This window comes from Coptis chinensis, chromosome 2 (genome assembly GCF_015680905.1).
Source record: "Coptis chinensis isolate HL-2020 chromosome 2, ASM1568090v1, whole genome shotgun sequence".
NCBI classification, from domain to species: Eukaryota; Viridiplantae; Streptophyta; class Magnoliopsida; order Ranunculales; family Ranunculaceae; genus Coptis; species Coptis chinensis.
Genome location: NC_141457.1, coordinates 102,365,909 through 102,393,467, shown reverse-complemented (window position 1 = coordinate 102,393,467; position 27,559 = coordinate 102,365,909). Strand labels below are relative to the sequence as shown.

General features: G+C 36.5%; 1 protein-coding gene across 1 annotated transcript; it reads right to left on the bottom strand.

Moving 5' to 3' along the window:
• Positions 1-27,559, bottom strand: LOC147519799 (uncharacterized). Its single transcript, XM_086591345.1, is given in 33 exon segments — positions 1-228; positions 323-530; positions 899-2,202; positions 2,204-2,474; positions 3,321-3,702; positions 4,619-4,677; positions 4,813-4,920; positions 5,848-6,277; positions 6,383-6,561; positions 7,937-8,047; positions 8,172-8,279; positions 11,950-12,060; positions 13,708-13,815; positions 13,909-14,052; positions 15,448-15,596; positions 17,381-17,469; positions 17,925-18,017; positions 18,746-18,856; positions 18,991-19,076; positions 20,089-20,208; positions 21,431-21,632; positions 22,156-22,313; positions 22,408-22,467; positions 23,376-23,453; positions 24,769-24,867; positions 24,972-25,140; positions 25,253-25,410; positions 25,499-25,639; positions 26,349-26,482; positions 26,629-26,698; positions 26,929-27,003; positions 27,104-27,277; positions 27,360-27,559. Coding segments are annotated over 33 exon segments (5,931 nt in total). The 5' UTR covers positions 27,501-27,559; the 3' UTR covers positions 1-127.

Sequence of the window (27,559 nt, the reverse complement as noted above, 5' to 3'; positions counted from 1 at the left end):
TTGGAAAAAATTTACTTGATTTGCCAACCGTGAGAAACAGTTCTTTACAAGTTGGTGCGTAATACTAATACATTTTCTTTGCTTTGTTTTACTTATTTACATCAAACCTTGTCAACACATGAACCACTTACAAGAAACCATCAGCCTGCAACATGCCAGGATACACAAATGATATTATCTGTCCTAACGACTTCAGTGAGGGTTTCAGAGATGTATGCTCTTCGGCCACTACAAAAGAACAAAATAGATGGATATTATCATTGGCAACAAGAGAAACATTTTTCAACCATTATACTATTTGCACCCTGAAGAGGATTAATACCTTGCACCAAAATTTTGAATTCCTTTGAGAAATCCTCAACACGTCCAAGCACAGGTCTAATTCCACAACTCTGTGCAACACAAAATTCCAAATACAAGCTTTTCTCCAACATTTGCAGCATCAAAAAACAAAAATCCTGAATTTCGCACTGCATCTGCTTTGACTTGTTGGTCTGGCACAGTTCACTAACAATAGCAATTGCTTGATCCTGCAATACCACAAAGAACACAGATGTTGTAAGAGTTAGTAAAAAGATACAAATTTTCATGTTAATATTCTACGTCAGCCACAATAATCTTAAAACATTCGCAGTTTTTATTTCCCCCCTCCTTTTCACTAGGTTGACCAGTGAAATTTGTTATTTGATGGCTGCAGTAAATTGTTTCTTTATTTGAAAAACATACAACCAAGGCTATGGAAAAAAACATATATTTTTTCTTTTTCTTTTTCCCATCAGCATTCATGAAGTATATATGTTGGAGTGACTTCTACAGTGGCCAAGTATATAGCTTCAGTTCCTTTACATCTTGGTCTAGCACCCTGAAAAGTGTAAGAAATAAAATCATTCTACATCACCTGTAAACCATGCAGAATCTCAGGCATAGGAAGTTCGGGAAAATGTGCAAGATTTATGAATCCCATTTCCTCTGCCCTGTTGGCTGCTTCAGTGGCTTGCAGACAAAGAAAATTCAAAACAAGAACTGCAATTCTATAAATCTGAATTGTGACTACATCCGAAAAATGTGTGTGAGAAACCAAATCACTTTGAGCTGTCTGATCCGCGCAAAAGGGAACTAACACAGTGCTTGAAAATACAGGACTATGCGTTCTAGGCACGCACCCAATACGCAAAAGAGAAAACCACCCATGTTTGCAGTTAATAAATGAAGGTTTTCTGTTCAAGTCAACCTCCTCTTTAAGTGCCGGAGGGCACAGGAGAGGTGCAGTCCTGCCAGAAGATTCCGCAATGCACTGAGCTCCCCTGCTTATGTAAGCTAAAAGATGAATACTTCTCTCTCTTATCTGTGAATTCATTTCCTTCATTGATTTAAGCCACGACTTCCGATGTTTTGCAGCTACGCAGATGAACATGAGAGTATGCTCTATTTCCCTCAGAGCAGTTAGAGAAGTGTGTGTCTTCTGAGTCCGAGCTCTTTTTTTTCCATGAACATCAGATGGAAGATATGGAAGATCAAGATGATATAACATTACATAATCTTTCTCAGATAAGAAGTATGGTATGACAGTGTCCACGAAATCAACACATGACAAACTGCCTCCAAGAGAATATATCATTGCTGTGACAACAGTCAAGCCAAGTCCCCATATATGCTGACGCTTTTCATCTTCACCTGTTGAGATTGGAACCCCACTTCCATCTTGAACAGAAAAGGCAGTCTTCTGGTCCAATAATATATTTATTAGCACTTTAAGAGAGAGAAAAAAATTAGCAGTTTGAAGAATCTCTGCCCCTCCTCTAATTCTTGCAAGGGTCAAAAGAAATTTCAGAATTATTGGAACGCATGGGAAAGAATCCCTTTCTCGAAGCTTCTGAATGACAAGTTGCAACCTTAGATGCTTCTGAATAATGGGTAACCAAGTACTAGAGGTCAAGAAACCATTCAGTATTAGGTCCATCAAAGCCACTGAAAGATTACAACAGTCGACAATTTCCGTACAGCTGCAGAGAATTGGTAACAGCCCCAGACACAGGAGAGAAACTTCAGTGAAGGCTTCAGCAGATTTCTTATCTTCTTTTTCTTGAAAACTTGAACTGGACTGAAAGCACTCAGCTGACAAGAGAAGTGCCAAAAGAAAGAAGTTCATGATCGCAACAAGTGCATCCATTGATGGTACTATGCTGCACAGCACTCTAAGGCTGGTAGCTGAAGTTTTCAAGACAAGTGCAAATATACATAAAAGAGAGCAGCCTGTTTGTTTTCCCTGAAAACCTTTTGCATAATAGTCTGATTAAACAGAGAAGTAATTCTGCTTGTGCTCCAAAGAAATTGATAATATCTGCAGAAGGTCCCACAGCAGAAACTAATGATTCTACAGTTGTCTGCAAACATTTGCATACACCTTCAACGCATGAGCTAAGGAGTGTCTCAGACATCCCTCTACCAATTGATCCCGTCTTTATCTCAGTCAACTGCAAGAGCATGGAAAAAGAGAACAAGAAAAAAAAAATCAATGCATACTTGCATTCGAGATTTGACTAACATAATAGTTTCCTGTGACAGAAACATGTCACTCGCACAAATGAAAACTAAACTAAAATCAACCAACCAAGACAGCATCACCAGATCAACACAGTACTGAACCAAATCCAGTGTATAAATGCGTGAAAATAATATGAGACAGTATCTACAAATGATGTGGACGGCTCCTTGAGAGTTTAGTAACAGAGCCGGGGACGAATCATTTCTTATGTGGTGGGAATTATACCCCATGAGTATAGCCCTAAGTGGGGTAAGCGACTGGCCATGAGTGGTGATGGTAGGAGCAAACTTAACTTCCAAAATGATTAGGAAGCTGTCAAATTTTGTACCATATACTAGTCTCAAGGCCCTTACAACAAACAGGTTTCATTGCTAATGTCTATATTTATTTCTTGATTTTCCTCTCCACATGCCAAACTAAAAACACGTGATAGTGTCAAGTAGAGAAACAACGAAACCTTGACCGCTTGTCCATGGGAGGTCAAGATGGTTCTTATAAAGGTTTGTACACTTGCAACACTGTTATCTTAACAGTGCATGTGTTGTGCACATTGTCAAGACAATGAACGGAAGAAACAAACAACATCGATTTTTGCTCAGTGGACGAGTGGTCAGGTTGTGGTGTTTCAACGTTTCGTCATGGGACACACACCTACTCTAGACTGAAAATAAGGTGAGATGTACCATAATGCATGTCTGTGTACTGTGGGGACTGCTCCATACAACTGATTATATTTGGTGCATGTGATACACTGGTTTTTATTTCGGAAACTTACATTCCCCCCATACACAGATAAGATGGTTGTCAATGCCTTCAACGCACGAAGCTTGGAACTCAAGAAAAATGACATCAAGTTTGCATCTTGCATGTATGACAACATCTTTTCCACTATCACTTTCGATGCCTCCCACTTCGAATGGTCCCAGAACGGTAAACCCAGATCTTTTCGTATGCATACAAGGTCAAACACATAAACATCACTGACATGACCAAGAAAGTCCCTTTTATAGTTGTGCTCGGTCTGAGAGAAATTCGACTGCAGCAGAAACTGGGCAAGCTCTCTGAATGGTGGAGAATTCATCTTACGACCCTCTAGTTCACCTTGTAAATGATAGTAGAGATCGCTGAGTATTAAACTATTCAGCTCCTTACCTCCACTGCAGTCAGAAAGAGATGAATTGAAGAAATTGGATGAAGTAACAGAACAAACCGAACCCAAAGCATAGCCAAACTGAAATGTTCATAGTATCAAACTACCAGATAAAATTGAAAGAAACACTTCAAATGAGGGATCATAGCAATATTAAAAATAGAAATGTTCATAAATGCTTTATCATTTTCTCCAGACCAGCCTTCTGATCCCCCATCCTCCTGGACCTGTTAGTTAACTTCTTCTCACCGGCAGAGCCTACCTTCTTATTTATGATTGGGATTGTGACTGGACTAACAAGAGTGTCACAAAGCACAACTTCCAATAGATCTTGGAACTCAAAACATCTTGTTATGATACCAACAGATATTATACGATTTTCCTTGTTCTTTGGAATATTTGATTTCATCAACTTGTGTAGAAACAATTACACCTTCATATTTAGAAATAAATATTTATTGCCACCCCAATAATACTTCTTCCACTTCTGAATTTCAGATATGCCATTCACATTTATATATACATCCATCGCATGTAAAGCATGTGGGAGCTGATCAGAATCTGAAATCATTAAACTAGTGAAATCTAGGTCAACCCTAAGTTCAAATTCAACTTTACGGGAAACCATATCATTCCGCCCGGGTGAAGGAAAATAGGGTCCTTCAGTAGAAATTAGGCCATGTAAATTGTTTGGCCAGAAATAAACAGGGGAAAAAGCTTTTAGTCGGAGTTCAGAGGAAAAAGATAGTACTATTAATACATGTTTGTTACTCGATCCAAACTGGGCTGATTATCCAAACTCGATCCCATATAACAAGCATCAGTATAATTTAAAATGACTAATCAGGACAATGCATTTTAGAACTAAATTGTAGTAGCATAAGAAAATAATAGTTGGACTGACAAATTATGTGGCACTCTACCTGTAACCACGCTGTGAATATTGAACTAGAAGTTCAGAAAATGCAGGTTGCCCGCATAACTGTGATAGAGAAAATTAGAAAAGACTTAGGCTTAAATACTCATTTAAGGAAACATCTAAATCTGATTAGTTGAATAAGCAACTAATTAATGTGTAAGGATGCCATATCATTGCAAAGACAGGAAGTATACCAACCTCCTTTGAAATGTATTGAATCTTCCTAAGTAATGATAAAGACAAACTCCCAGTGTCTCCAGTAATTACTTTCTCCATCACATGCACCAGGAACATATTTGAGGCGATCTGAAAGCTCATTTACATAAGCTCAACACATCAGTAAATATACCACAAACGAAAATAATACGAAAAAATATTATTACTCTACAAATGTACATACTTCGCGGACCCCTCCATATCTGGACACATGGCACTTCAACAAGTATCAGGGTCATTAAGACATAGACCACTCAATCGGTCAGGTTTGAAAACATGACCGCCAGATCAGACAAAAATGTGTGCAGCATATGCCGACAAAATTAGACTGTTGGTCAGCAACATGAACAGATTCAGGTTCGCCTAGTTGACCACTTGACCCACACCATACCATTCTTTTGGACTTTTGGTAGGTGGACCAGCAGTTTTGAGCCAGATCAGATACACCAGGTTCCACTCTTGTCCTAATCTCCAATAGTGACAATATTACCCATTCCAATTCCAAAGAGCACATTTAATTTTTATTTTTATTTTCTTTGCATTCCTATTTTCTCATTTGCATACTATTTCTAACCCCACAAGAGTGGATCTGCTGTACACAACTGGTCACTATTGTCACGGAAGAAAATCCTACAAAATTTACAGGAAAAGAAATGGAAAATACCAAAACAACAATATGGATTAACTTCTTTGGGTTGAGTTGAGACTTGAGAAGAAGAACAGTTGGAGGAGATGTAAGGTAATGGGAAGCAAACATGCGTCACCATGTCGCAGAGAGGCGTATTAGTTTATAAAAAATAAAAAATAAAATCGGAGAAAATAATATATGAAATTTAATAATTTATTATACTCGTACAAAATTCAGTGCCTTTTCTTTGTAATTCAGATTAAATATTATTTGTTAGAAGTAAATCCGTCTAGCTAAGGCGAAGATATGCAAACCAAATGAGAACACACTTATACATGATGTAACTGAGAGAAACAAAAGCATAAAAAATGGGGGACTTAAAAGGGTACCTTTGCTTGAAAAAGTATTTCATTGTCATATTCACAAGATGCATATGACTTGATCAGGTTTTCCATGGCTGTAGATTCACACCACGCTAAAACTATATTCTGTACATTGGCTGGACTAGCAGCTTTAGATTTTTCAGAAGTCTGTTCTATAGAAGATTCAGTTTGTAATAGTTTTTTCTCTAAAAACAAGTCATATGCCATTATTTCTATTACGGCCGATTGACATTGATACTTGTATGCAAGGCTTGGTGAGTCATTTCCAGTCAAATTTCGATGAGGATCTTTGTTGCTTGCAACTTCGAAAATGGAGCACAAGGACCTCCAGAATACTTCTGAGGTTCTGAACAATTCCAATATTTGCACATACTGAGTAGTCCCTTTCCATAGTACTTTTAGGAAGATTAGCACATGCAGTAGTAAATGGGGGTGGCTGGAAATAAGAAATTATCAAATAATGCAATCACATTTTCAGGGATAAAATCATACAACATAGAATAAAAGATAAAGCAATCATCAGCCTGGCAAAATAACAAACCTCTCAATAAAATCTTTTGAGCTTTGGACGTAGTGGAGTAATGCATCTATGATATTTATTTTCTTCAACTCCAATGACTGTAAAGAGACTTTCACTGGCGGCTGTTTAACAACGTTGCCATTACTTAAAGGAGTTACTACAGTCTCCTTGGGCTCTATTATAGATACAAGAAAAGCAGGCTGCAAGAAAGATTCGTAAATATTTCTGCATCCCTAGAAAAATTAAGAGACAGACATATCTGGAAATTCAAAATGACTGAAACTGAATTTGGAGGTAATTTAAATAAGATCTTAATCCATTTGCTCTTTGTTGGGTGCAGGGGGGATTCAGCTTAAAAAGACAGAAAGACACATTTCGAGAGGCACTGTCTTTGGAGTGACAATCAAAAGTCTATTCAGTGTTTTCTTTTTCTTTTCTTTTTTTCTGAAACAAAAAACACACATTGAGGCGTGCCTCAGAGCCTCAGAACCATTTTTCACATCAAGAGGTAGTACAAGAAGCTTACGCTTCTATGGTATGAGGTGCTCACCTTGAGTCTAAGCACTAAGGCGTATTAAGGCTATATAGTATCCCCACATTAACCCTCCACACCCCCTCAAATATTCAAAGAAACTTTACATCATTCTGTGTAGTCTGATAGTCTCTAAAGCATGGACACGGCAAAAATTTCACTGTGTCGGTGTCGGACACACGTCAGACGCGGACACTTGTCCGACGCAGCACATGCACGTCCCACGTGACAGCAGTTTGGACGTGGATTGGACACATCATGGACGCAGATTAGGACTGAAATGGAATAAAAAGAAATGAAAAGCCCAAAAGTACAATTAAACAGACTTCATAAATCGCCTCCAAAAGTCTGCAAAGTCTCTCGCCCCCAACAACCACTCTTTTTATTGTTCTTGTGGTTTTGAATCTTGATAAATTATGATATATGACCTAAACCCAATACTACATAAATACAAATAAATTTTTTAATTTTATTTAATATCTGCATCCTTGCTGTGTCAGTGTGCTACTTTTTTAAGATATGCATGTGTCGCCGCATCCACGTCCGTGCTTCATAGCTGATAGTATACCCACAAAGGGATAACCTATAGCCTCAATAGTTATTAAGTTTGTTTTAGTTCTATTAGTCGTCGGACATGTTGCAAAGCATATATTTCGTTATTCAGTTTCTTGAAATTTCAAGTTTTTTTCCTTTTTCGACTTTGAGGGATTGCCTTAAGCCTCTAAGAGGCTTGGCACCTCAGGCTCTTTTGTGCTTCTCAAAACAATGATGATATTGTTCCTATTGTCAACAACATGATTGTGATTAAGCTTTAACTCTCTGTTTTCACGTATAAGTAAAAGGATAAGTCTGTTAGATTTCTTTTTACCCATCATGTATTGTCAGTTGTCTTGTTTGTGTTGGTTTCACTGTTGCCTTCATTCTTGATATGTTCCTCAACTTATTTCTTATCATTTTCATTCATATGGATGAGTTAAGAACCTTTTCATGTAAAGTTTGACGCATGAAATATCTCTGGTAAGAGCAAAATATGCAAAACAGACCTGATGACGTGCTGCAGATGTGAGAAGTTTCAGAATAGCAACAAATAAATCTTCACTTTTAGGTGTTTCCTCGCTCAAGATGTCATAAATTGAACATCTTAGATTTGTTACCTGTAGAAAAACCCCAAAAGAATTAAAACGAAAATTAGACGATAGCTGTATAACGAATTTTCCAACAGTGACCACAAACAAACAATAACAAGGGCAGTAAAGCAAGTTTTCAAGCATGTCATACCTGCTTATCATCTGACACAAGGGAAACATTCCCAAACTTATAAGGTTGTGTGTTCTCCGCTATAACGCACAACACCGATAGAACTTTAGCAGCACCTACTTGTATTGCCTACATGTACAATTCAAAATCCTTCAATTATAACCCAATCAGACACCGGGAAATGGAAGGCCACCAACCCAGAGAGAGAGAGAGAGATGGAAAACAGCGGCAGAGAGAGAAAATGAAACAAGGAGAAGTCAAGAAGAAGCATACATTCTGCATCAAAGAACACCTCTACCCACCGAAATTAAATGATATAGGCATATACTATTCGAGAACACATGGAATTTTTCAAAAGCATGGGCAGCTTTAGACATGCATCATTGTTGAGAGATAGTGCTCGAATAGACCAGAGAACCGTTTTGTAATGATAACTTGCGGGTCATGGAAAAATAAGTCCTAATATGCATGTGTATTGGTGTATAAGACTGCTAGTGGCAGTGAGGGTGTCTACACGGAAAGAGGCGGGAAGGGGGGAGACCAAATGTGTATTGGTGTATAAGACTTCTTTACAGCATAACCATTAAGCAGTTCCCACTGAATGTCTAGCATACTAGTGAAATATTCACACCAAAATATCTCTGCCTACCACAATTAGTATTAGGGTTAATTAGTGTGTTACCTCCCCCACACACACACTAGATGAGCCAATTAGGATTCCCCCTCCCTCCCCTAGAAGGGCCTCCCCACAATACACAAAAAACACGGTCAACCCAAGTTGACTTTTTCGTGTGTGTACTTGGGGAGGGGGGAGACCTAATTTCCCCATCTAGTGGGGGGAAATCCTAATTGGCTCATCCAGTGGGGCAGTAATACTAGTTAACCCTTAGTATTACCCCAATAACAAAAGTATAACGTAAACATAAAACTGGCATAAAATTATAAAGGTTCTCTTACTTTCACATGTACTTGCGAAAAGAGTAACTTGTGCTTTTATTAAATGTGATGCATGACAATTATGTGTAACATGGCGTAAGAGAATATTTAGGAAGCATCTTTTCTTTAGATTAGGATAAATACGGATGTTCTAGAACAGAGGCATTATCTTTTTATTGTGTATAAAGAATACTCTACGTTGAGATACATATTGCAATCCCGCATCGCGAGTTTAAAGCCTTGTGAATTACAATATAATTATCTGGGGACACTCCACTCATTGCCAATATGTTTTATGTTGGATGCTCCAAAAATTCAAAATGGTAGTGTGGTATTTCAGTTTGGCCCAACGGCCAGTTTCTTTCACATTAAATGTTAGTCCACGTGTTAGGCTCAAGTAACGTCATGCGTGAGAGGGCGTGTTCTCTACATTGTATTCCGACATCAAGAGTTTAAAGCCTTGCATAATAGCATGTAAGTTCCTAGGACCACTCCCGTTATTGCCAATTGGTTTTGAGTTGGATGCTCGAAAGTCTAATAAGACTATATACTAAGATCATTAGTTAGTATTTGTAGAGAATAAGCATCCTATGAGCTACGAGTACTAGATCAAATCCTCATATTGAGGATATTTCATAATATATGAGATCTCATAGTATAAGGAATATTTCATAGAAATATCTCATAGTATATGGGATCTCTTAGTATAAATAATATTTCAAGGAACAATATAATAGATCTTATAGTATAAGGAATATTTCATTTATGGTAACGTTGTAACAAGGTAACAATGTACCTATTAATATATGAGATCTAAAAGGTTGGGTATTCATCTCAACCATTCTTCTCTTTCTCATTCTCTCTCAATACTTTTCCTATTTACTTTTTCATTATCTGTTGATTTCTTTTATTCCATTCATCATATATAACTTATGCATCTAATACTGAAATCAAACACGGTATCAGAACATTAGATGTATCAATTATTCCCTCAAAACAACTCGTATGTAAAAATATTTATCACACTAATATGAAACCCCAGATGTAGTTCAGTTTCCAGTTATTCTAGTATCATCGTTGTTGACCCTCTCTTCATCGATTTATCTCTTATCCAAGTATTCAAGGGTGTTTTTTTTTGTGATTGAACCTATCCAAGAAGATATATCATAAACTATTAAAATGGTTGAAAAGGGAACAGAAGCGAGTAACGGAAAGTCACAAGTGATCAACCAGAAATTTTTTCTTCCCCAAATAACTTCATGCCATGGGGATGACATCAGTGAAACTTGAAGGTACATCTAACCACCTTCAATGGGCAAAGGCAATAGAGGCTTTCCTTACAACCAAAGGGAAACTGGAGTACTTAACAAAGGAAAAACCAACAGATAAGTCTAATGACTATGGCACCTGGATCAAGGAAGATGCACAGATCAAGACATGGTTGTAGAACAGTATGGAGACATCCACTGGAAATAATGTGTAGTTCTTGGAAACCTCCAAGGTAATCTGGGATTTCCTAAAGGATTCTTATTCGGCCGAAAAGAATTCATCTCGCATATTTGAGTTGCATGAAGATATTTTAAAGATGGAACAAGATGATAAAACACTAGGGGCATACCATGCTCTTCTGCATGGCATGAGTGAGGAGTTAAATGTATATCATCCTCTTGTGTTAGACCTAGATGCTTTGCTCAAACAACAAGAGGGCTTCAGAGTCTCGAAATTTCTCTCGGGTTTGAGACCTGAATTTGAAGTAGTTAGATCTCATATTCAAGCTGAGAAATCTCTCCCTATGGGTAAGAAACACATTTTCGTATGTGACAGATCAGCTCTAGTTGGGACTTCTAGAAGTCGCTATAATAACACTCTGGGAATAGGTCGTGGTTGCGGAAGACAAGTATCAGGTAGAAATGGACGTGGTAGAGGCCGTGGAAACTCCAATTTTCAACCATGTCAGAATTGAGGGTTATCCAACCATGCCAGTGAGTTTTGTTGGGATATTGTTGATAGACCTGCCACACATCATGCTAATCAAGCATCCACCATAAGGAATATTATATTGTTCCTATGAAATATTCTTTATACTAAGAGATCTCATATACTATGAGATATTTCTATGAAATATTCCTTATACTATGAGATCTCATATATTATGAAATATTCTCAATATGAGGATCTAATCTAGTATTCCTAGCTCATAGGATGTTTGTTTATTCTCTACTCATATATTATGAAATGTCCTCTCAATATGAGGATCTAATCTAGTATTCCTAGCTCATAGGATGCTTATTCTCTACAGTATTAATGTTCTCAATGTTCTCTATTCATATGATCATATGCAACACAACGATTTTCTACTTATCCAACTTTCATCTAAAACTTTAACAGTGAGCATTTAAGCAATCCAAGAAAAGGATGGTCTTCCACAAAAGTAGATCTCTACGACTACGAGCAAAAAAACTCATGCCAACTCCGTAGACAGAGCTCGATGATAATGTTTTTTATAGGACAGCTACAAATTCAAAGTCGCACCAAATTACCATAATCTGAATATCTAATGTAAATAGGATTGTAAGTCCGTGTATTACTATAAATAGAAAATGCTATTTACATGATACAAGCTTTCTCTTAAACGGACATATTCGTGGGCAGCTTATACAGTGTCTTGAACAACTTTTTAATTTCCGCTCATCAACTTGTTTAACGGACAACACTATATAAGCTGCTCAAGACACTACATAACATGTCCGTTTTAAAAAAACATGTTGCATCATAATCACATACGCAAATATATATAACGTTAGTGTCAACCGCTTATGTGAAAACAAAGAAAAATATAGGTTTCACTGTAGATAGCTCTTACAGGATCCCAGAAATAGGATGTCAATGAAATGACAGCTGTTACAACCGGTATGGGATTGGTCGTAGATGACAACATTGCTTGGTGAAAAACTGGCATGCTGAAAGGAGTATCCTGCAATGTTCCAGACCAGGAATTCAGTTCAAAATTGAATAATCAAGTAGAACATGACAAACCATCTGCAAATTGCAACGAGAGAAAATATTGAAAATATGCACATAATTTTAAAGAGCGATTAAAATAAGGGGAAGAAACATTGTGCAACTTTCAAACCAAATGTATGCTACCATTACCCACTAGCTAAAGAGAAATAAAAATATCCAATTAAATTGTTCACTATCCCTGTGATGCCTTTATCTTGACCCCTAAACCGATACCTTAATGACTCAAGTTGAATTAGGCATTAACACTTGAGCAAAAAAATTCAGAAATATTTCTACTTTATTGCTGGTTTCCTTGCAGTGAGTATTTCTCAATGACACAAAGCTAATCCCATGGCTAATTAACACTGACACAGTTATGTGAGTCGGTGCCCGACACTGGTACCAAGAGCCGAATATGACACCTGAATATAAAAATTATAAATATACATGTGCCTATAAATACAGAATATACACGACGAGGGACCCCCATGAAATCCGTCCTCTATAGTCCTAGCAGGCAATAGGTTAACCGCATTTTAAGAATAGTTGTCAAAAAAGAGATTCATACCATCCAAAAATTTGACCAAAAAACCAAAATCTACACTCCTACTAGAAATAGATTATTGAGAGCTTTATGAGATTCAGATCTGGATTAAAAAATTTTATATGATGATTTCCATGGTATGTAGAACTTATTGAAAGGTTAAATTGTCCAGGCTCCAGTGTGATCAACTGTGGGCTCCATAAGTCGGAGCAGGAATTGTGAGCAAAAACAGAGAGTATGTTCACTCTCATCCATTGTTCTTATTCGTGGGAGGTCTGGTGTTATTTTGTTCATCAATTTTGAATAGTGTTGTCCTTCATCGGTCAGTGAAGGAGATGTTACATTCCTGGGTTCAGAGAGCTCATTCTTCCGTGTCGATAAGGTTGTGGACTATCATAGCATTTGCCGCTATGTGAGGCCCTCTCTGGCTGGAGAGGAACATGAAAAAGTTTGACAATAGATCTATATCAGTGGAGTAGGTGATTATTTCAATCAAAGTGCCAGGCTCCAGTGTGATCAACTGTGGGCTCCATAAGTCAGAGTAGGAATTGGGAGCAAAAACAGAGAGTATGTTCACTCTCATCCATTGTTCTTATTCGTGGGAGGTCTGGTGTTATTTTGTTCATCAATTTTGAATAGTGTGGTCCTTCATCGGTCAGTGAAGGAGATGTTACGTTCCTGGGTTCAGGGAGTTCATTCTTCCGTGTCGATAAGGTTGTGGACTATCATAGCATTTGCCGCTATGTGAGGCCCTCTCTGGCTGGAGAGGAGCACGAAAAAGTTTGACAATAGATCTATATCAGTGGAGTAGGTGATTATTTTGATCAAAGTGCCGATTTCCCTTTGGTCAAAGGTTTCACAGATGTGATACCCCATTTTTGGAATCTGAAATCATGCTTATTTTTCTTACTTATTCATGGCCTCGAAACACAGCTACACGAGCAAGCATAACTTTCTGTAATAAGCCTTTTTAGAAAACAACATACAACACAAAGTTCACACAACAAGCCATGATAGAATAGGGAACAAAACGACAACACATTTAACATAATTGTGAACCAAATTGTAACACACCTTTGGAAAAGCAGTGAGCATAGCGAATACAACATCTAAGGCAGAACATACAGACATCCGTAATCCTTCAATTTCCTCGACTTCATAAAGTCGGCTAAATTTAAGTTTCTGTTGAAATGTAAGTTGTAATAGTAAGTAACTTTTTCTTGTTGGATAGGAATGTTGTGTGTCTCTCAAGGTTTAGAGGGGTATATGGCATACCTCTAATGTTTCGGTAGTTATACACATTATCCGGCAAAGTGAGCTGTGGACAGAAGAATCCGAGAGTAAACTGTCCTTAACAATCCCACCCAGTTTCTCTGAAGTTGGGACTGCCATGACGCATATCTTCATCAATTCCAATACCTACTTCCACATAAATCAATATGACGTCAAGAAACCCACAAACTCAAAAGAATATTACCACATAATTAAGGCAAGAGGCTATAGTTATATAATAACCTATTGAAAAAGAGAAGAGAGAAAATGTGTGAGGCCTTGCTTAGTTTCGGACTTCTCTCACACATTTATATATCAGAAGATAATACACATTATAGGATCAAAACATCCTTAAAAATTCGGGCGCAGCCTAGCCCCTTAGATGCCCTCTGGAAATGTCCCATGGAACTCCCAACAGTTATCAATTTCCTTGGAAATGTTACAAACATACAATAACTTAGTCTAATGCAAAGTAAAAATGACATTTCACTAAAAGAAACTTTTTAACAATGCAGAAATCAATGCAGCATGTAGAGACTTGTGTATCTAAAATATAAATCCTTTTTGGTGGAGATGACTTCTATGATGCTAGTTAACATGATAAGATGATTAAGCTTGGATAAAACAAATTTATCACCAAACAAACAGCCCCCAGAAAAATGAGAACTAATCCAGCAAATTGACATAATCTTCATCCACAATTTCTCTTTTCTTACCTCAACATGGAACAAAACCAATTTATAACAGAAAGAAATGAAAGAAGTTTGAGGATATACTCCTCAAAATGATCTGTGTGTAAAACGCCTTACACGTGTAAAAGTAACACTGGCACACAAGAGGCATACACCTCATTGGCCAAGATGTATCGAGGCATAAATTTTCTAAAGATGCACCTATATCTAAAGTTTAGCAGCACACTCCAACTCTTAAATCTTTTTAAATGCCTTTAGACCTTCTCTTGGGTATTTAATACATGTTAAGGTATCCTAGAGCAGATGGTGAGATTTCAAAGAAACATCAAGCACAATGATATGAATATAGTTTTCTCTCCAGAAGAATGTGCTGAATTAATCATTCTTAAGCATTCAATAGTGATAAGAATCGTTTTTCGTTGCGATCTGTTTTCTTGGAGATTCTGGTCAGCTTTTGAATTAGTCCAAAGCTCCATGGGTGTGTGTCCTACAGTTATTAGAGTGTTGGGATCTTGATCCTTTACTGCATCAAGGAATCGTCTTTATTGTACAGAGCATACAGATGGAATCAAGGAGTATACAAGTTGTCCTTTTGAGCATCTTGGAGTGAGATGGGACCATCTATGGTACTTAGATATTTGAGGATTTTGGTCCCACCGCCCCACTGTTTACACCTATTCTGATTGTATTTATTGTTTGATTTTTTTCTTACTTTAATTTCCTCGACCTACTTTGCCTTTTCAATGTTAATAGCAGTTTGTTTTCATACTGTAATCTGAATCTTGTTCCACAGTCAAATCAAAAAGTAAAATGGTATTGTTTGCAATGACAAGTAATGAATAATGGCTACCTTTAGTGTCACTTTCCAACGAGCATGCTTGACCCTGTATTTCCAAAGTTCGTGATTGACAAAAATATATTGAAGGGAAAAAACCACAAGAGCCATTGAAACATCATCTTCTGCACCAGTTTCCACAAGCTGCTGCGTGAAGTCAAGCACTGCAATGGAAAGAAACAAAGTATTCAGGAGTGTATAAACACAATACTTAGGCATAGTACAAGTATATTATCGAAAAAAAAAAAAAGGCATAGTGCAAGTACAAACAAAAATGAGCAGGAACTAAACTTGTAATGAACAAACTTAACAAAATTGATAGAATTCAAGCAAAAAAAAATACAATATATGTCTCATGAACAAACATGCAGGAGTAACCTACTTTAACCATATGAATAATACTCTACTTCCATAAATTAAATATTTGCAAACTCAAAAATTCTCCACATTTTCCAAAAATTAGAATTTGAGGGTTTTAAAGAGGTCCTTGGGTCCTTGACTAACAAATTAGTGGCCCAATTAGTATGAATCTCTTAATCTGTGCCTATTTGCTATTATGTCAACTATTATCTCAATTAATTATTTAACTGACACGTTTCACTTGTTTGACGAGAGAAGTTTTGAAAGACGGATAGACAACGAGAACGGGTAGGCAAACATTATTTCATCAGTATGGGGACGAATTTCAATTGTGATAACGTATAAACAGAATTGGCAAGTGATGGCTGAATCGCAGCCCAAACACATTCCCAGCCCTCAAATACTGATCCTACTGGATTCGACTCCTCTACACCCTCAACTCCCAGCCCTCAAATACTGATCCTACTTGGTTCGACTCCTCTACGCCCTCAATGACCACAGTGCATCCATCGAAGCATTCTTCGACCTAATTTCCTACTAACTTTTTTTTAATAGCTAATCTATTCCCTAATCCCTTGAGACCCCTTTCCCCTGTGAAGGTGGGAATCAAACCCAAGCCTTGACCTGTTCCACTGAACACCTTCAGTCACACCATTGTACTGACTTTTGAGACCAAAAGACGTGTCATTTTCTTCAAATTCTTTCCACAATGCATTAAATATCTTCCTATTTGGTTCCCATACATGTAACCATCGCATCATATGGATGTCCAAAATAATGTCACAAGCAGAGGTATGTACGCGGGCATCCATGAAATAATATCAAAATAATGTTTCCCTCAAAATGTCATATGTGAAACCATGCTTTGCCTTCTGCCAAGGAGTAGCTTCCTTGAGAAGCTCAGACATTAGACTCATAAGATTCTAATGACCACATCAGAGAAGGCTCTTAAAAATTAAGATAAAGAGGGAAAGCCACTTCACAGAGAGATATGAAGGTTGATGTATTAAGAGATTAACTGTATTTGAGGGAACAGAATTCAAGGTTCAGGAAATTGTAATCCACCTCACTGGTGACTAATGATTTGAGGGGTCACCTTGAGAATATCCCAAACACATATGTTACTATAACCATATGCGGTCAGGGGCAAAGTGTTAGGTTTCTTAATTAACACCTTAGGCTGCCGTTGACAATAATTTGCAATTATTTTCACTAACATTTACCACCTCATAGGCACCTTTCTAAAACCTTCTTTTGTAGTTAATATTCAACTCTAGAGTCGTTTTTAAAACATTCTCGAGCATGGTGGCCATGTTGCGACTCTTGTATGTTTCCTAGAAGATAAGGCTATTTAACTGCCAACCCCACCCCCTTTTTCTTTTTGACTGGGAAAAACTGCTCTTGAAAAGCTAGTAAATTAGTAGATCGCCAAACCAACTCCTGAGTGAAGGATAAAAACGAGAAAACAGATCAAAAAATTTTAAAACAATAATAATAATAAACAAATAATAAAAAGTACTGTACATATAATTTGACAGGGAAATTGAAATATAAAAAATTCACATATTTGAGTTTATCAACAGTATACCTGAAAGAGTCAATGAGCAGCAGTCTTCAGCCTGTTCACTGTCAATTGAGAGCATTCTTGCAAGTCCACTTGAAAGCAACCACATACCACTGGGGGAAGGAAGAAAACACTGAAATATTTACATTCAGCCCAGTATTAAAACCTTTGACTAACTCAAGTCTCCCTTCAGATGGAGAACTGAAGAAGATAGACTAAAACACTTCGATTCAGATATTACTTGTCTCCAACTCTAAGGAGGAGACAAGTATAAGAGAAGATTGATTCAAAAACGAAAAAGTTTCTGATTTTACTTTTACACTAAAGCTCAGTGATACAGATCATACAGTGATGAATGATGGTTTGACAGTGAGACTAGTACATAATGTGTGAAGAAGTATATATGGTCATCCAATATCAGAAAGAGAAACTCAGACTAAGCTCTACGAATACTCTTAGCAAACTTAGCAGATTCCATGGTATTCTATGACATCAATCATCTGAGCAATATTAAAATCATAATAAAACCCATGTATGGGCAAAGATAAAGTTTTCACCAAATACTCACCTTTCATTTGGATACACGTCAATATCATGCTTCTTCACGCCCAAATCAAAGATATTTTGCTTCAAAACCACCTCACTGACATGAGATGGTGAGCTAGAACAGCAGAAAAAGTGAGAATTACTAAATCTGATATAATTTCGCACAACAAGGGCATCTATATAGAGAAAGTAGTAAGAGTGTAAGACATGCATGCACCACTGTGGGTGCATATTTCCTAGAACATTACACAATGTCATTTTAGCATTGAGTTCATCACAACACCAACTTTTTACATCATAGTTTCCACACGTATTTTATTATTAACCTCCTATATTTGGTTGCTTCAAAACACACTACCACGCCAAATGTCTCGATCAAGAGAGACCAAAAGAAAAATTCAGCCAAAATAGTACTACGCTAACACTAAAATCATAGAACATTTTAACCATATGACATCTATCTAAGAGCCTAAAACGGATAAATAAAAGTGACTAATGCAAATAACCCACACAGGATAGTTGATCAATTTGAGTAGCTATTATTTAGTTGGGGAAACATATTGAGAAGTAGTCCACTGTGTTGTTCTTGTTGATCCTTAAACTTTCGTATTTCTGCTACTTCCCTTTCCTTTGGTGAGCCCGTCCCCCCAACTCCTAATTTTGTTGTAATAGCCTAAGTTATATAATCAAAAATAAATTTAAGTAAAAAATAAATAGCAACAATGATGATACTAAGAATTATAGCAATAATAATAATAATAATAATAATAACAACAACAGCAATTGTTATAAGTAAATAAAGGTATCATATAAAAATATATAACTGGTGCACGTATTACTTACCACTTCAACATCTTCGCCAAAATACTGACACTTGTGGACATCACTAACACACTCCTAAGATTAGGTGACAAATTTTTTACCAATGCGCAAATGATTTCAACCACATCTACCCTGCAATCCAGGATGATTATCAACATAATGACAAACACATAAGCAGGTTATATCTTAAGCTGCAAAAATTAGAAATAATAACCCTATGATTGGCCACTAAAACAGAGAACTATTTAGTAGAATCAGCTTCCTACCGCATACTCTTCTCAACATGTCCCTTTAAGCGTGATGTATGAACAGAGAATGAATTATCAAAATCCATCAAAGCGGCACAGACAGCCTACAACATAATGGTTCTCATCAGTTCAATATATAATTAATTAGAGTAGATAAAAAGTAAAGTATGATCACAATCACAATTTTCAACCACATATTACATAGACTGATGGACTTGCCATAATGGTATGATCGCTTTGGTAACAGGTTATCCATATTCTAGATATATTTGAGAAGGCTTCTAGACGCTTTTCTACGTTCCTTCGTTTAACTTCTATCATTAGCACAAAGGAGAAGAGAAACCAAAGTCGGAGGGTGTAGGCTTAAGCATATTTTGTTATACTTTTCTCCTCATTCTTGAAAATTGACAGTCTTTTTTTCCTTTTATTTTTTCCCTTTTGATCGGTAAAATCAATTCATTCCCTTAATATTTACAAGTTCAAAAGAATTACAAGCACTGCGCCACAGTAGAAAGACAAGGCCATCAACAACACTTCATCTTCCAATTGTGCGCCTATTGCACAGAAAATCTGCTAAAGTCAACAATCTGAAAAAGACAAGAAGCACATGCCCGACGAATGGAGTCTCCTAGACCAAGGCAGCTCTCACTATATTACGACAAATAAAGCGGCATTTTGTTTTGTCATATACTAATAATTCTGATAGAAAATGCATGCTACTTTTTACAAAATCCCTTCAGAAGCCAGAAGGACTTTCAAGTACTTTCAATACTTACTTAGTTACTTCTAACTATAGAAATGTAATGTAGTCGACCAACCATGTAAAATGAATGTCCAGATCATTGTGAGCACAAAAGAGATATAATAAATTAATAAACTCCAAACAGAAAATTGTATATCTATTCATACTAACTGTTTAGTCAAAAGCCTCAAGAATGCACGCAAATAATTACATAAACGTTAAGTGCATCAACAAGTCACCATAGGTTTTCTTCATATGCGTCGATACTACTATATCATAATAACGAGGTTGCTCAATCCTAAGTTTGAATTTCGTACTATTCATAGATATTGAATAGTATGAATTTCGTTCAAGAAAAATAATAAACACTTTACCTTGTTAGAAGATACCAGTCGACATAGCAGGTCAAGTATCAAATGTGTTTCCTCATAATGGTTCAAGTAGAGATGTCGAGCTAAACGCAGAAGCAACACAAACACTCCAGATTGCCTATACTGCACAGCCCATTAGCACGAGAAAAGATCAGTATCTAGAGCGGATATACAGAGAGTGGTATATAGAAAAAACATACATTCCCCCATAATGAAGCATACAGGTTATCAACTACTAGAAACAAGTTGGCAATAATCAAGATGAATGGCCAATGGTATTCTTGTTTGAATAAATGATATCAATAAGGAACCTATGTTCTGGACCAAAATTTTGTGTACCAGACGAACGTAACCAAAAACTATAATCTTGTCGAGAACTTCCGACAAATAAAGTATAATATGAGAAAAGATGAGAAATGTGATCCACTGATATATGCAATTAGCTCATTGAAAGCGTAGTACAATCGGAAGAATACAGAGAATCTCAAGAGAAAATGTAAAGGTGAGTACATTTAGTATAACTTCAAGTGTTGTCCAAAAGCTCAACTAAAAAAAAGACGGCTTAGATGGTTCTTTTATTCACAATGACATGGGTAACAGTAACACAATTCTTTCTTTATTGGTAAAACTAAAAACTTTATCAATGAGAAGGACACTATGAAGGTCCACCTCATGCTTCCATAAACCCTGAATTGGATATGGATCAGAATTTATCTATCCATAGCTTTGAATCCTTGATCTATACATTTAACATTTCCATCATCACCAATAAAAACTAACAGTTGTAACAATTTCAGTGACCGCACACTTTTTGAATTCATGTGTTTTATCTCACACCGAGTACTTTGTATTTTAGTATATAGAGAACTTATCCACCCATAGCTTTGAATCCTTGATCTATACATTTAACATTTCCATTATCACAAATAAAAACTTACAGTTGTAACAATTTCAGTGACCGCACACTTTTTGAATTCATGTGTTTTATCTCACACCGAGTACTTTGTATGTTAGTATATAGAGAACCAAGTAACCTTGGGCTCCATAAAGATTGGCATTGACCTGATTATATTCAATTGGGTCAATCTAAACTAAAGTCACAGTACGATTCAAATATATTTACAGAATTAAGATCCAAGTCAGATCCCAGTCTAAAACCAAAGGAAAGATTGTTCTCGATATGGATATAGAAACACTTGATCAAATTCCAATCATAAACCTAGTATAATCATGTCAAAACTAAGCACCGAAGACTACGGCAAACAAGATTTCACAATTTTTCCCAAGCACACAAATTCACGGATCAATAAAAGCCAAAACCAAAACATAGGGAATATTAACGTACCTCCCAACGAACGAGGACAGTACTTCTACCACAGACTTTCACTACATGACCACGTGTTTGACTAGGAATGAGCAGATCTTCTACCTCAGGAACACGCAATGCTTGAGGAGTCATAATAGTTTGAGAAATGTTTTCTATACACATATCACCAGGAATCTCGAACAACGATGATATACCAATTGACTTATCCAAAAAGTTATACCTGTTAGGCAGGGAAAGAGGAGAAATAACTTTTATTCTACGGACCATGATATACTATAACAGATTCTTCAAACCTTGCTTTTTTCTACAAGATATATATAATATATGAAACAAGCTATAATAACCAAGGTGTTGCTACAGCAGTCTGTGTCACTGAAACTAATACAAATTCAGTGTCCTAAATGCTTTACTGGAAAGTTTCTAGCTATATGTATAATACATCAAGCCAAATTATGGAGAAAGAAAAAAGTATGCCATAACAAACTCTCATCATCATCACCTTGCCCTAATCCCAGCGCTTAACATGAATTCCCTTTTTCCAAACTTTTCCTTTCAAATCCACCTCACCTGTTATATTTAACTTCTAAAATCATTTTTACCACCCCCATCACAAATTAGTTTTGGTCACCCACTCTGCCTAAATTACCTTTCGTCACTTTGACGATAATGAAACAAGATGTACAAAGTAGAAAATAGGATAGAAGTTATCTGCCATAGTAGAGAAGTAGAGAATTTACACTTACACACATTCTGCGGGCCAAGTTCCAACACAGAGAGCTGACAACAACCGAACAAGTTCCATATTTCGAAATGGAAATTCAACTTCAAAAGTGTCGAGAAGACACCGAATTGGACCATCGACAGAACTGTCTCTATCCCAAAACAGACTACAAAGTGACTCCTGCCACAGACGTACACAATGACCTCTAAACGTGAGTAGAAATGTAAAGATGTAAATGTTCTTAGAATAGTATAAGAGATGAATGATGACTAACCTCCATTCTGTATATTTTGCAAATGATGTCCAATATTAAACTAAGAGTACCATCATCTAGCTGTAATACAGACAAGAAGAATGAGAAAGCAATTTGTACGTGCAACATATGCAGTTAAAAGCACAGGTGCAGATTCAGACTGGGCACAGGCCTAGTGAGTAGCGAAGCATTACTTAAGGGGCCGAGAGTGTGGATAACATCTAGATGCGCTTTCGACAGCATATAAGGTCATTCAAGAAAACGATCAAAACTAAGTGTTCTGCACAGGAAAGGCTATAAAGTCAGTTTGGGTGTTCAGATGTCACTTTTAGATAAACACTTTCACTGATTTGCTCCCTGTGTAAACCAGAAGCTGAACCTATTTGAATTATCCCTCCTTAATTTATGATGAACCAAACAGGATATATAGAATCGGTGAGTACAAACTTTCACAAGCGGGCTTGGAATTACCAGTTAGAATTGCTTTCTTTTGTTGGGCGACCTACTTATTTAGAATGCAAACTATTAAAAGTAAAATTAACAGATAAATATTTAATTATTGAGAGTCGAAGTTGGATCTCTAGGTCTTTAGCCATGCACAAGGCCACCATTCCAATGGCACGTGATTGTAACGGAAGGGCGTGAATAGTCTCTTTTGTTACATGTCCAATGGTGCATTATGCTTGGGATTTATTTTTCTCTATCCTTTCACAAGCCTTATACGCCTCCTTTGAACATTTAATTTAGGTGGCTTTAGGTGAGGACATTATTTCAAGGCTATATGTTTAGCAAAGCACCGAAGCATCTACTAGAAGTTAGTATAGGGTTACTTTGGAAGGAAAATCAATTGAGTCTTTGAGCAATGTGAAGTAGACTTTCACAAGTAATGTCATTCTTTGTTTTGCTTGTGATGTTATCTATTGCTTACATCGTGTCCGAAAACGACCAAAAAATATTTTCAACTGAAACCAAAAATCGAAGAAAATTACCTGTTGAGTAATATCATAACATGCAATAAATGAAGAAACAAGTGTTCTTAGGACACTCCGGTAACCAGTAACAGGGCCCTGCAAGAGAACAAGACAAACATAATTTTGTCTGTGCAACATACATGCCATTCAGAACCCAAGCCTCTGTGCAGCATTCATGCGAACACATTGATATACACATCTGGAGGTACTTACGCAAAAGGGCCAAAATACTGACAAAGGAATTCATGAGTTCCAAATGAACTGTCAACTAAGACAAACATTATTCATTAATCATTAGTGATAGAGGACCTGCAGGTATAAATACTGACATTATAAGAACTATCATGTCCCCCACTACCCACCAAATTCACAAGCTGGGAGGACTCATACTCTTAGTCTACAATGAACTTTAGTTGCAGCTCGTTACACTTGATGCCACGGCAATCGTTGACCATAAATCCATTATCTCTTCCATATAGATAGGAACAAAAACACTTTTCTTTGATATTGTTGGAGCATCTTTATGTAGATGTCAAAGTGGTAGCAAACCTGCCAAACCACCAAATTTCACAAAAAACCCAAAAATCATCTCTGGGTCGATATCAGCCAGGTAGCATCCACAATCAGGTAACGAGTTCGGTAGCAACTATGTTCCCAAGTTTGTGGATGTGAAGCAACTTAACAAGTGTCGTGTTGACTTTCTAAACCAAAACCCAAGCATTCTATCGCAACTTTACCAAGAGAAACATTTTTCTAAAATATTAAAATAATAATACAGGACCCAGTTTATCAATTTTTGCTAGATTTGTGGGTCCCCATTTGTTACCAACTTTGCTGCCCACCTAGAGATGCAAGACAATTTGTTTTGTACCCACCTAGAGATGCTCTTAGGTGCTTTCACAATAATATGGCATTATGCAATTCTATTTTATTTTATTTATTTATCGATAAAACAGTATTATTGACAGTGGGATTATGAAATTACAGTTGAAGTCTTAATAGAAGCACAGTTAAAAGTGCCAATGTTTGCACCCTATTAAGATTGCGCTCACTAAACAAAAAAAAATAGAGTTACTTAAATGTTTTAGTAAATCAGTATGTTTATCCAATATCTCACACTCTTTGAACCAATGATAAACAACTCACATTTTCAAATATTAATCCCTTTAATTTTTTTTCTTTGTTGATAAATAGTACTTCAATTTGTACACTTTTCCACCGATAAAAATAGGCTTAGTTATACAAAAATCACAACAAAGGCTCGAAGAAATTATAACAAATAAAAACCAATATATACTCGTGAAATTGACTAAGGTAGATACTACGATGGAGTGGAATATTGACATAGATAGATACACTAAACGAAGAAATAAATAAATAAATAAAAGAAGAAAAGAAAAAGACAACTTACGTCAGAATCCTTGAACATATCACTTTCAAGAATTTGAAGAATCAAACTTAGTGGTGCAGCCTTGAAGGCTTCGTGAACATAAGCAACATGATCAATATCCTGAAGCAATCATATTAAAGGTTAGGTTGCAAATAAATAAACTGATTGGAGGAGAGAGAGAGAGAGAGAAGGGGGGGGGGGGGGGAGGTCAAGAGACCATGTACCATAAGCACAAATTGATCTTGCTTTTCAGGGAGTGCAGAAATTAGACAGATGAATACCGCCCATGCCATAATCAAGGGACCTGCTTCTTGTGTATCAACAGCACTTAAACTTGAAACCATGGCATCCATCTCTTGGATATCAGTATATGTGAAGACAGAATGACCCTGCCTGATCATAATAAAAGTTAAAATCAAATAGAATGTTAACCCACAATACACCAAACATCTATTGCAAACAATACCAATTGGTCAAACAATAAGAAATAACTATTCGCCAAAACCTGAAAGGTACTTCATCATGGACCATTTGAAGAAGAATTTTCAGGTTCAAAGCTTCAATAAGTATAAGCAGAAACTGAACTTTGGAGTGATCAAAAGAACTTTTTTCTTTAAAAGATAACCCTGTCCCTTGAAATTTAAAGGACTTTGATAGTATTTCCTGAAACACAGTGCAATAAAGCAAATATTGAGATGAAAAGAGTGATAATAGATCAAGCAAGAAACTAACAAAGGAATAAAAGAACTACCTTGTAAAGCGAGCAGAGGTTTTTCCATTGTTTGCCGTCACAAGTGCATAATGATTCATAATACATAAGAAAAAGAATGTCCAGGGCCAATTTATCTTCAATGAGTATCTCCTCTCCCCAAAGAGTGACCAGATCAGCTTCCTGCAGAGCACGCCCCATGATGCCTGTTCAAATACTAAACATACATGGATATCTGGGCACTTACAGCAGAAATAAGTTGCTAATTGATCCAGGAGTGATTGGTGATTAGGCCTAGTAATCGGAAACTAATTGGGCCATGCCAAATAGGAGTTTTCCCTCCTCCCAGGTAACAAATGACACTTATGGAACACATACCTACTAGCTTAAAAAAGAATACAGTTGAAGTGAAAAAGTATCAACAATCACTATAAAACAAAAGAAAGTAACAAATTTCTTAAGTTTAACAAAGCCTCAAAGTGCAAGCATAGCCTCATTGCAACACAGTATACATAAGTCCAATTAGAAAGACCAAAACCTCAAAAACACAAAGAAGTCTTGTTTTAGGCTTTTAGCATACAAAAATTCTCTACTTCCAAATATCGAAGTTGAACTGTTAAAGTTGTGGGCTTTAGGTTTTTATATGTCTTGGTTTTGGTTTTAATAGTATAGCATCATGACACTAAACCCAAAACAAAAACAAAAACAAAAACAACAGTCACATGACACTTCAAACAAAGTAAGTTTAACAAGCAAAAATAAATAAATCAAAGATCACTACAGGAGTTTCTGAACTAATAGGGAGCACTGCATATTAGGCAGATAACTGTTGGATCCTTAAATATATATGACTTTCCGGAATAGCTTAGTAATAAATTGAGGTTTAACATACCATGTTCTCCAGATGTTTGGAGAAGCGGAGATCTTGAAGGACTGTTGGTAACTTTCTATCCAACCCATCAGAAATTAGCTTAGACGTCTCTTCAATAATGACATTTTCGTTCTGGGGTATATCTTCAATATATACTGCATGCAAAATTATGAACTACATCAGAAACAAGATGGTTTTTTTGTCTAGCTTCTATGTTTTGCAGTGCGATATCTTGTCACACCTTCTACATAAAGAAGGCAGCAAATTACAAAGATACAAGTTGATAGAATCATGGGCTTACACGAATGCATGATAATCTGCCTGGTGCACTTCAGCAAACACTGCCTCTCCATGTGGTATTCAAGCAGCATCTTCAAATATTACAAAGCAGATGAAAATGTTAGACCGAGAATATAAAAGGAAATACTGTTTCCTACGGTATATCAAGTAAATAGTCAGTAAAACAACATCCACTTGAAAAGAAAACCAAATAAGTAATATCGTTCGGAAAATAGGACATGCCTAAAACGCTACAATTTCTATTGCAAATCATAACAATAAACTTAACTAAAACAAGGCAGATATAAGTAAAGTAACAAACCAAATGAAGTTTAATATCTGCAGCATGCTGGACGAACCGTGTGACTATAATGTAAGACTGCACCTCATCTAAATCCTGTAAAACAACATTGGGAGATCATTTAATATAAACAAATAAACAAACAGAACTGCAAATGAAAAAAATATATGAGGACGTGTAAAATTACGAAACTAACCGCAATACGACTGAGTTCAAGAGCTATGTCTTTCAACTCAGCATCAATAATAAACTTATGAGAACCAACATTAACTACATTAGAATCCAAAGCAGATCTAGATTTCTGATTCGGTGGTTTAAACATTGAAACTGTTTCGAGAAACCAAACGTGGTTGCTCTTTAACTTCTTCGTCTGAAATAAATAAAACAAAAAAAGTAATTAGACAAAAAAGTAATTTTAAATTGGGAAGGAAAAAAGACGAACAATTAAATACCAGAGATTTTGGAATGCCGGATGAAGAGAGATAAACGTTTCCGAGTTCTTTGAAAATATCAGTGAATGAGTCGAAGTAAAGTGACTCGTCGACGGATTTAGGGTTTGCTGCTTGATCAATAGCGGCTGCAGTTGTCGCCATTATCTGAGACGAGAGGACGGTTTTTCGCCCGCGTCTTTTTTTTTTTGGCTTCGAACAGT